The 12,156-nt window shown below is 43.9% G+C and overlaps 1 protein-coding gene across 1 annotated transcript in view; it reads right to left on the bottom strand.

The window, feature by feature from the left end:
• Positions 1–11,509, bottom strand: part of UNC119 (unc-119 lipid binding chaperone) — a 61,207-nt gene extending 49,698 nt beyond the window's left edge. Inside the window, exon 1 of the mRNA XM_018555036.1 lies at positions 10,934–11,509. Within this exon, the coding sequence (XP_018410538.1) occupies positions 10,934–11,114 (181 nt within the window). The 5' untranslated portion in view covers positions 11,115–11,509. The remainder of the gene's footprint in view (positions 1–10,933) is intronic.
• Positions 11,510–12,156: the final 647 nt, after the last annotated feature.

Genomic DNA, 12,156 nt, shown 5'->3' with positions numbered 1-12,156 from the left:
GGGGGGGGGCGCCCGGTATTTTTAAAATTAGCGGTCATCAGCGGCTTGTGAGCCGCTGATGACAGCTATTAATTTAAAGGGGACAGTCTGCTGAACAGTTCTACTATCAGCTTATAGTAGAACTGTAAATGCCAGGTCCGTACGACGTACTGAGCTGGCCAGCTGGAAGCACTTTTGTAGCTCCGTACGACGTACGTCCTTGGCAGCGAAAGGGTTAAATCCACCCCAAAACAATTAATTCTAACTGCATACCTTACATTGATGCTTGTTTTCATGCCCCTTTCAGTGTTTGATCTCTGTGGCATAACTTAGCTTTTAAAGTGTTATCTATTTCTGCCTATAAAGGGTGGCTCCATAGTCTTGCAGGTCTCCCTGGAGCCACCTTGACATGCATTCTTCCAGCCGGGTCCTTCTCGTTCTGTATGTGCTTGGATGATGTGCATAGGACGCTCATGCACAGTATGCCAAGAGTCCCTGCTTGAGTGCCGTGCATAGTGCAGCGCATGCGCAGTTTGGATGGGTAGGCAAGGAATTGTGGGACATTGGTCCCAAACACACTGCGTGCTGCTGACCAGAAGTTACCATGATGTGCAGTAGAGAGGGACACAGCAGGAAGAGTTTACAAATGGAAAATGTGAGTGTTTTGCCAGATAGTGGGAAAGACATTTGCATAATATTTAGATACAAGACATTTGTATAACATTTAGAGACGTGGAGTTAGAGTCAAAACAACTATTTGCACTGAGGGTTTAATACTACTTTAACCCCTTCCAGTCAACAAAGCTGGTCCTTTAACAGGTTATAATGCTAGAGGCGTTACAGAACCTTCCCACTTATAATGATCACTATGACTGGCTGTCACAGTGATCATTTGATTGGGAGCCTATTCACTGGCTACTGATTGTATACAATTATTGGGACCTGTCGGTGACAGCACAGTCACAGCAATGAGGTTGCTGAGTGACTGCAATCCCATCACAAAGCAACCACACCGGCTGTATGCATAAATGTGGCAGCATGGTAGTGGGATTTAATGCTGTGCTGCCACATATATGCATATGACCGTCAGGAAGGGGTTCAAAATGCCCGTGGAATACCCCCTTAGCCTTCCCATGTTCGAATCTGCCTGTGTCTGGTTCATGAAGAGCTATTTGTAGGGCTAACAAGTAGGGATGCACCAATACCATTTTTTTCCAGACCAAGTAGAAGTAACGATACTTTTCCTCAATTACTCGCCGATACCAATTACTGATACCTTTTTTTAGCGTCATGTGACAGGTTTTCTAAAACAATACAGACTAGGATTTAAGAACAGTGGTGGACCGCCAGGGCCCAGTCACAGCTGCAACTGCTGACTTCAAGCTGTAGAGGGATTACAAATCCCAGCAATTCATTATACAGCAATGCAGAATACCACCAACTATAGAGGACTAGAAATTCCAGCAATCCATTATAACGCAAAGCAGAATACTACCAACTATAGAGGACTACAAATCCCAGCAATACATTATACAGCAATGTAGTATACCATCAGCTATAGAGGACTAAATCCCAGCAATACATTATACAGTAATGCAGAATATGAAGCAACATACTGTATTGCTCACCAGGGGTGCGGGGTCTGACCGTGGCTGTAACGAGGTCTCAGGAGGCTGTGCGGGGTCTGACCGTGGCTGTAACGAGGTCTCAGGAGGCTGTGCGGGGTCTGGCCAGGGCTGTGTGGGTGGGTGCCGGGCTCTCCAAGGCTGTGCTGGTCTCTCCGGGCAGCGAGAAGGATGAGGAGATGAACCGGCACTGTCGAAGACAGTCACCGTGAGGAAGCAGGCGACCTCAGGCAGCCGAAGCTATTCAAAAATTTTAAGCGCTTAGTATCGGGGCATTTTCACAAGTACAAACAAAAATGCCCAGTATCAGTGCATCCCTGGCAATAAGCAAGCTATTGTCAACGAAAGCCAGGGGAAGCCAGGCACTGCTACCTGGGACTTGTACCAACTCCATAATAAAATAGAAATGTAAAAAAAAAAAAAAATTAGAACAAAACAGTATATATACCTACATAAAAATGACATCTCTCCCTAACAGACTGAGTGTGACTCCGGTGACCAGGGGCAAAAGCTCTGCACTGCATTATAGGTTGTTCGTTATTTTTGGTGGCGAGCCTACATTTACAGTATTGGTTTATGTTAAAAAATCTGAGGGTTTAATGTCACTTTAAAGTGACACTAAACTCAGGCATTTAATCTTAAATGTGCATTCAAGTACCTTAAAGGAGAACTATGGGGTTAAGGCTTTTCCCCATAGTTCTCCATAGGGTAACGGGAGGACACAAACTGCTGGCGGTATACTTAAGACGCCGCAGCTGAAGCGGATCCCGACAATTATGTCTGGATCCGCCCAGCTGCGTGAGTGACAGCTGGCTCTGCCTATCTAGAGGCAGAGCCAGCTGTACCCGCCCCATCCGTTCTGCCAGTCAGCGCTGGCGGATCGGAGCGGGGAGGGAGGAATCCAGTCCCTCCCCTGTCACGGCAGAGAGCCGTGACAGGATCGAGAAGTGAGCGAACGCCGGTATGTGTTCGCTCACTTCTTGATCTACTGAGGCTACTTTACAACACACACAGGGACCATGGGGAACAAAAGTAACAATCCTCCAGAAGGAAGGACAGTGTCAGCACCAATTCAGAGATGATTTGAGGATATACAGCTGAGTGATAAATAAGATACATTTTTGTTAATAGTTAAAAGGTACTTAAATGCATTTTTTAAGGTTTAACTCCTGAGTTTAGGGTCACTTTAGGGCTTGTGTCGAGTGTTTCAGTTCTGAGGTCCTTCAGAATTCACTGAGCGTTTCACTTGACCCCCATTTGACCTGTTTTAAGTGAGTTTTGCATTCCTATAGACTTTCATGAGAATGCAAAAATAAAAAGCATGTTAACATGGTACTTACAGACCTAAAATGCGAAAACACACAAATCTTAGTGCTGTGGCCTGCAAAGGGCCAGGCAACATTTACATTCTTGTCTACTTTATCATCCCACACATGCACTAGCCATAACATATAATGGCCTCTCTAGGGACAGCTCATTATGTTCTATAGCCAGTGCACGAGCAGGGTGGCAGAGCAGAAGCAGAAGGCTGTACACATGTTTCAACCTTGCTACAGCATGGAGATCTGTGTGTGTGCCTAAGGTATAAGAGTGTCCATAAGTCTGATAAGGAAGGTAAGTGATATGTGTTCCAACTTCTAGGCATATTTATTTTAAAAAGTGTAACTATTCTTTAATTTGGAACCACTATAGTATTTTTGGAATAGAGTATCCTAGTAACACCTAGTTGTGTTGAGCTGGATTCCCTATGTCTCCTCTCCGGAGAGCTCTGTCCATATATTCATTTGGAGAATCCATAAATGGCTGGTTACATCATGACTGGCTCCCTTGTGGATTCTGCTTAGGAACATATGGGTGACGCACTGCAGAGCAGGAAAACCTCTATTTACAGCAATGCCCTGGGTATTACTGGGACAGACAGTAAAGGTAAATCCTCACAATGAGGGTAAAACCAGCAATAAACCATGACCTAAGATTAAACCTTCAATGAAACCGGAGTCCCACTTTAAAATGTAAAACCTCATAAGCCAAAAGGTTCCTATGGGTGTTCAAAAAGCAAGACTTTCGATTAAATACATAGCAAAAGCACTGTAGAATGATAGTTTGAGACCCTGCCATATAATAAAATCCTTTAAGCAAAGGAAATGCCATAAAGAAGAGACTGAATACATCAAGGCTGGACTGACTGCCAAGTCACTGCAGTTAAGAAGTGGTGGTCAGCAGGAGGAATCAGAGCTGCAGGAGACCATAGAGATTGACACTCCACCGAGGGCAGCACAGTGGCGCAGTGGTTAGCGCTTCTGCCTTGCAGCACTGGGGGTCCCTAGTTCGAATCCAGGCCAGGTCACTATCTGCAAGGAGTTTGTTGCGTGGGTTTCCTCTGGGTACTCCGGCTTCTACCCACATTCCAAAGATGTGCTGGTAGGTTAATTGGCTCATCTCTAAATTGGCCCTCTATGTATGCATGCGAGATAGGGATCTTAGATTGAAAGCTCCTTTCGGGTAGGGACTGATGTGAATGTACAACTATGTAAAGTGCTGCGTAAATTGTCAGCGCTATATAAATACCTGTAATCAATAAATAAATCAGTTTCCCAGCAAGGATGGTAGGAGAGGTAAGCATGCAGGTTCTTTGCAGGTATGTGCTTTGTTGAAAGACTTTAATCCAGAGGTGGATAAATTAATATGGAATCCAGGTGTCAGCGTGATTTTTTTTTTTGGAGTCAACTCTATTGACGTCAACTAGAGAAAACTTAAAAGTTAGGCGCCGCTGTCATTTGTTAAGGAACATTGGCTATCTGCCTCCTGGGATTTATCCAGCCTTGTTTTATTTAACTAGCAGGGTTGCTTTAAGGTCACAATAGAGAGAATACATTAGAGGTTGAAACGGTAATTAAAGATGAAGAGCGACATGGAAAACCTTTTAATACCTTTAGAAGGTGTTGCAATACATTTACAACATTTACTTAGAAGTCACTTTAGATGAGTAGACACACTTCAGGGAGAACCTGGGCATTGTAAAGGGGCACAAAATAAAAATAAAAAGATTTATTGGCAGGAATTTTAAAAAAAAAAAAGACCTTCAGCTTTTATATAAGAACTACTGGCACCTCGCTGTACTACTATTACATAAAACCATGCAGCAATTTGTACAGGTCCCTAATAACATACATTACAATAAATATATAAAAGGAGAGTTATATAAAAATAAATAACCGGATTAGTAATCCTTATTGGAATCCTTGTATAGTGATTAGGACCTGCTCCTTCAACTAGCACATGTATCCTACATTAACCACGAGAAGGGATGATGTATAAAAGGAAAATCCTTTAACTCCTCTGTCGTCTGTGAGGTAGTATGGGAACCCTCAACCAGATTACAACGGGTAATCCCTTAATCTCCCAGGCACTAGACACTTTGCTCCACAGATGGACGGAACACCACCTATGGAGTGCACCAACATATTATCCTGACTAAACCAGTTGTTTGCACACTCTGGTCACCAATGCAGTTCTAATATCTGCTCAAGAATGAATAGACTTGTTTCAGATACAATGCAAAAGGTGTTTAAATACTTGTGTGCATGCAAAGAACAAGTATGCAGAAAACCTAAAAAATAAGATTAAATCCAGGACTAGACTCCAGGACTAGGCGTTCTGAGCAAGGCCTGGTGCTCATAGTGACAACCATGGAGGGTGCCGTGCATATACTCAATCACAAGGAAGAAAGGTCACCAGCACTCTATATAAGCATTGAAAGATCAATGTGATTTTATTTACATAATGTCATATAGACGAAACAGTGAAGCCCTGAGAAAGGGACCCTGCGTGGTCCCGAAACGTTGGCTATATGGCCCATGTGACATTCTGGTCATTTTAAAGGGGCAAAAAAAAAAAATAAAAAGATTTCTGGGCAGGAAGTTAAAAAAAAAAAAAAAGACCTTCAGCTTTTATATAAGAACTACTGGCACCTCGCTGTACTACTATTACATAAAACCATGCAGCAATTTGTACAGGTCCCTAATAACATACATTACAATAAATATATAAAAGGAGAGTTATATAAAAATAAATAACCGGATTAGTAATCCTTATTGGAATCCTTGTATAGTGATTAGGACCTGCTCCTTCAACTAGCACATGTATCCTACATTAACCACGAGAAGGGATGATGTATAAAAGGAAAATCCTTTAACTCCTCTGTCGTCTGTGAGGTAGTATGGGAACCCTCAACCAGATTACAACGGGTAATCCCTTAATCTCCCAGGCACTAGACACTTTGCTCCACAGATGGACGGAACACCACCTATGGAGTGCACCAACATATTATCCTGACTAAACCAGTTGTTTGCACACTCTGGTCACCAATGCAGTTCTAATATCTGCTCAAGAATGAATAGACTTGTTTCAGATACAATGCAAAAGGTGTTTAAATACTTGTGTGCATGCAAAGAACAAGTATGCAGAAAACCTAAAAAATAAGATTAAATCCAGGACTAGACTCCAGGACTAGGCGTTCTGAGCAAGGCCTGGTGCTCATAGTGACAACCATGGAGGGTGCCGTGCATATACTCAATCACAAGGAAGAAAGGTCACCAGCACTCTATATAAGCATTGAAAGATCAATGTGATTTTATTTACATAATGTCATATAGACGAAACAGTGAAGCCCTGAGAAAGGGACCCTGCGTGGTCCCGAAACGTTGGCTATATGGCCCATGTGACATTCTGGGAAAAAAAACCTTTGATCTTTCAATGCTTATATGGAGTGCAGGTGACCTTTCTTCCTTGAGCCTAAAAAATAAAACACTTAACTAGTCAAGCCTCAAATGGTTAAGAACTGTAGAACCAGCACACAATGATCTTCCAAAGAAATTCAAACTTTATTCCACATGCAAAGAACAAACGCTGACGAGTTTCTGCCTTACTCGGCCTTAGTCATAGCTGGTTGTGAGCTAACACCAACCCCACTAAAATAGCATACCACGCAGGGCAGGGGAGAAACACTTAGGAGCACCTGTATCTAATAAACAGTCCATGTGATTAAATAAAAATGTACCTAATGTCATGTAGACGACACAGTGACGCCCTGTATGGTCCCAAAACGTTGGCTATATGACCCACGTGATATTCTATAAATAAAATCACTTTGATCTTTCAATGCTTATATGGAGTGCAGGTGACCTTTCTTCCTTGAGCCTAAAAAATAAAACACTTAACTAGTCAAGCCTCAAATGGTTAAGGGCCTGCTCAATTGCTTTGTCTGTTCGTTCAGGCTGAGCTGGAAAAAGTGGCCAGTGCAGCCCCAACGCACAGACAAGGCAATCTGCATTTGGTGAGAATGGGCCCTTAACAATTTGCACTGCAGTGCGCTGTGGCCAATACAGTTCAATAAAGTTTTAAAAAAACAAAAAAAATAAACAGCGTAATGAGCCGTGATCGACACATCAGCATCAGCACTGTTACCTGTCTTGCTGGTGTAAACAGACCCTAAAAAAAAAGGGAAATACAGAAAAGGGCCTAAAAAAGGGGAGCAAGCACAAACAGTTGCCACAGAATAAAAGACAACGTAGATTATAAACAAAACGCTGATTTTGGTCTCACTACAACATTTCCCCAGGGGTAACGCTGAATACTCCTCTACCCTTTTTGTCTGCATTTAACATTAAAAGCATCATCACCAAGGCAACTGGAAGAAATATGGTGAACAGCATGGGCCTACATTACCTAGGGGTTATCTATCACTTACCACAGCAAGCTGCCAGTACAATATGCCAGGTAAGAATTGCACTCTAAAATGAAAGGATGACTAATATTAGTTTTGTTATATGATATGGGCCAGATTTATTAATGAAGGAGCAGATCACAAGTACACTGCAGGAAACCAGTGCATGTACTCTTTGCTCTTCAATGAGTCCTATGAAAAGTTGACAGTCCACTCGGCCTTACAGAATATGTGCAACACTTTAAAAGTGAACAAAAATAAAAGGTGAACGTTGCATATCATCTATAAGTAAATTGCAAATGTGAACTGAAACACCAGTACATTTTTGCTGGCTTTATCTAGAATGTTTGAGAATAATCTTTATTTTGGTAATAACATGCATAACCTGTTCCACCTTAAACAATGATAAATTAGCTCCATGGCTACATAGGAGGCACCATCATGAGCTTGCCTACATCAGCAGTTTTATTCCAGAGTGCCTGGGCCCTCAATTGTTCAAAATCCAACCAGAGTTTGCTGGTCCCCCTCTGATCTATTGGTGACGAAGGCTTGCTATGTCAGTTAGCAGCCAATGGGGTGGTGCAAGGGCAGGTCAGATGATGACCATGCAAGCTCTGTTTAGAATCTATACAATAGAGAGCCCGAGGGTGCTGCCCCCTGCAAAGAAACTGCTCTACAGTCCCAGTGCAAGCTCAGAATTTTTAAAACTGCCCAATTGTAAAAAGCCCAAAATCAAGACATCACATTATTGAAGCATATTAAGCATATAGTAAGCATATTCGGAATGTCAGGTGTGTTCACCATAAGAACAATCATCCTACAATGAAAAAGATACTTTGGGTGTGTTTAACTAACAGACTAATACCCCTTCATTACTAGGCCATGCCTTATTTTAACGGACACAGGGGTAGACAAATTACCGTATTTTTCGCTCCACAAGACGCACTTTTTCCCCCCCAGAAGTGGGGCAAAAATGTATGTGCGTCTTATGGAGCGAATCCCTAGCGCCCGACGCCCAGAACATGCAGTTTTGGCAGCCGGGCGAGTAGTTTTTTTGTACATTCAGCCCTGCTATGGACAAGCAGAGCTAAATGTACAGCGTGGGGCCGCCGCTCGTTTAATACAAGTGATCTAATCAGATCCCTTGTATCAAATCGAGCGGCGGGGATCGTGTCCGGGGCCCCCGCCGTGCTTTTCAGGGTCCCCCACCATAGAGCAGAAGAAGAACATCCGTTCTTCCTCTGCTCTGTGTAATCACTGAGACAGGTGGCGCTGTAATCACAGCGCCACCAGTCTCAGCTGTCACTAACTGCAGGTGCTGTCACAGAACCCCTGCGTCCTATCGTCCGGTGTGCCTTATGGAGCGCAAAAATACGGTAATATAGAAATCAGGGGCCAAAATACGGTAATATAGAAATCAGGGGCCAATCTGTCCAATCCGGGAGCCAGAAGAGTTTTTTGAACCAGTTCCATTGACAACTAGAGAAGAACCTCGAAAGTTGGACGCCAGCTGTGGTTTTAAGGGGCATTGGCTACCCGGCTCCTGTGATTTATCCAGCCCTGGATTGACAATTATTCGGTCAGGTAACACTGCGCCCAAAAACATTTTACATATTTTGTATTGACACAGATAGAGCTTTTTTTTTTGGTGGTATTTAATAACAACTGCTTTTTTTTTTTTTTTTACTAAATAAAAGGAAACAGTTCCTACATTAAGAAAAAAACACAAACAACAACTTTTCTTTGCTTTCTGTTATCAAACCTGTCAAATAACAAATGTCAGGACAGTACGAAATACCCCAAAATGGCCCATTTTTGGAAAATAGACATCCCATCCTCATTTCTAAAATGTATTAATATTCTCTGGGAGCCCAACTGTCAGTGTGCCATTGCTTTGGGACATTACAAACATGTGCCTCAGCAGCCCTATCAAATGAATCTTCCAAGAATCACCAGCCTGAGGCTATGTACACTAGTATTCATGAAATATAAGTGCATATGCAAATTCCACTTTAGACATTCAATCCAATAATACGTATTTACATAACCCACTTACACAACCACCTGAAGCCGAAGACTGGGTCAGGATGCATCATGGGAAGGCCCTGCAAGTGTTTGTTTTGATATCATGCAATTCAATCTAATCTGCCTTTCTCTGCACACATCAGGCCCAGCTGCACACTTGAATATAGAAATAAATGCATACATATGCTTTGAATGTCATATATAAATAGAATGCAAGGATCAGTACTTTGGTTTGGAGTGACTTGTTTCTGGCTTCTAATAAGTGAAGAGCTCAGCATCCACTTGACGTGTCTTTAACAAAAAGCTTGCACTCTTTTTTTTATTTTTACATTACAGAAAAATGCAGCAGCATGAGTAAGACTTCAAAGCGGAGCTGGGAACTTTAGTGGAGAAATATCACCACTAGAGCCATCAGTGGGGTGATTCAGGCTACCAGCATCCATCCAGTTCTAAATGGATGATTAGGGGCCCAATAACTCCTGGATCCATCTAGTTCTGGGTGGACTCAAAAGGTACCCAATTACTCCACCATCTATCTAGTTCTAGATGAAATAATCAGGTACCACAAGACTGCAGGATCCATCTAGTTCTGGATAGACTGATCAGGTACCCAATGACTCCAGGATCCAACTAGTTCAGAATGGACTAACCAGGTACCCAAGGACTCCATGATCCATCTTGTTCTGCATGAACAGATCAGGTGTCCAATAACCCCAGCATCCATCTAGTTCTGGATGGACCAGTCAGGTACCCAATGACTCTAGGATCCAACTAGTTCTGGATGGACTAACCAGGTACCCAATGACTTTAGGATCTAATTAATTTGGGATGGACTGATCAGGACCCCATAACTGCAGCACCCACCTAGTTCTTGATAGACTGATCGGGTACCCAACAACTCCAGAATCCAACTAGTTCTGGATAGACTGATCAGGTACCCAACAACTCCAGAATCCAACTAGTTCTGGATGGACTGATCGGGTACCCAACAACTCCAGAATCCAACTAGTTATATATGGACTGATGGGGTACCCAACAACTCCAGAATCCAACTAGTTCTGTATGGACTGATCGGGCACCCAACAACTACAGAATCCAACTAGTTCTGGATGACTGATCGGGTACCCAACAACTACAGAATCCAATTAGTTCTGGATGGATTGATCGGGTACCCAACAACTACAGAATCCAATTAGTTCTGGATGGATTGATCGGGTACCCAACAACTACAGAATCCAATTAGTTCTGGATGGACTGATCGGGTACCCAACAACTCCAGAATCCAATTAGTTCTGGATGGACTGATTGGGTACCCCATGATGCCAGGATCCAACTAGTTCAGGATGGCCTGATTGGGTACCCCATGACTCCAGCATCCATCCAGTTCTGGTTAGCCTGAACCAGTATCTAATGACTCCAAGTCATCGGATCACCGATCCAGTCCAGGTTTTCATTCTCCACTCTCAACAGGTACACATCAAAATCTATGTGACTCTATCAATGAACGTGACCTGTGACCACAATAACAGAGGAGAGCTAATGATGTCTGGTCTACATGGCTGGAGGAGCTAGCACTGACCGCTTGTGATCTTCTGCAGCAAGAGCACATCCTCCGGAGTGATGTGAGCCTTCCTGAGCAGCTGCTCCTCCGTGCTGCCCGCAGCCGCCACCACCTGCCCTCCGCTCTGCTTCACCTTCATTGCGCCCTCCTGCGTCCTGTTACCGGGGAGAGTGTCAGTGCTCAGGGAGGAAGAGCTCATTCTCCGGGAAAGAAACCGAGAGAGCGTCGGAAGGAAGTCAAGCCGGAGAGGGAGAGAGCCGAAGATTGACAGAGCGCAGGACTGATGATGATGAGGAGGAGGTGGGACCGGCTGACCTGCCCGCCCGATTCACTATTTAATCCCGAGAATGGGCATCAAACGCAAAGCTTCTCACCCTTCGCCGGGGAGCCCACCTGTGTGTCAGTAAACACGCCTGCGCCCGCCCGCCTCGGAAATGGGCAGCACAGATAATAACATAGTAACTGTGAGCTGCGAGGGGAGGTGTGTGATATCCAAACTGAAAGGAGGTGGAAAGGAGATTTGTGTTATTTATAAATGCCGTAATACCATGCCGGCCTGTGATTGGCTGGGGAATCAGAACAATGGTGCCTCTGTGACAGCTAATGATGCAAAGCTGCTGGATGTTGCAGACAGAGATAAGGGCCTGGGCACAGTGAAGGAGATGAACATGACATGGAGCACACAGCTCTTTACCACCCTCAATGTCTGCTCTCCACATTATCATGGTGATTGCTGTAACAAGGCTGTACATCACATTCATGACCATTAAAGTGTAGCTGTAATATGAGGGGACTTGGGGGGTTCCACTGGTCAGTACCATGCTGGGGTTGGCCCTGCTCCCTGCCCCCCCCCCCGCACCAATGGTGAGATTGGTACCCCTGTGGAAGGAATGGCATGCACACGTGAAGTGATGCTTACAGGTGACTCCCTCATAGGATTAGGCTGGAGGAATCCTTGGCAATAACTGCTAACTATCTGGTAGCCACACTTTGGCCCTCTAGCTGTGGGGAAACTACAAATACCATCATACATCAGCTTCTGGAACTCATGCCTGTGACTGTCACAGTCTCGCAAAGCCTTATAAGACTTGTAGTTCCACAATGGCTAGAGGGCTAATGTTTAGCTATCCCTGTGCTGGGGAAATGGCAGCGCATAGGTCTGCAGTACTACAAGAGAGGCTCTTCTTTGGTCAGGGCTGAATTTACCATCAAGCAGCGTAGTATGGGCCTCTGTGCAGAAT

This window comes from Nanorana parkeri, unplaced genomic scaffold, assembly GCF_000935625.1.
Source record: "Nanorana parkeri isolate BGI_ZX_2015 unplaced genomic scaffold, ASM93562v1 scaffold181, whole genome shotgun sequence".
Classification (NCBI taxonomy): Eukaryota; Metazoa; Chordata; class Amphibia; order Anura; family Dicroglossidae; genus Nanorana; species Nanorana parkeri.
The sequence above is the reverse complement of the archived record's forward strand: the minus strand, read 5'-3'. Positions and strand labels throughout refer to the sequence as shown.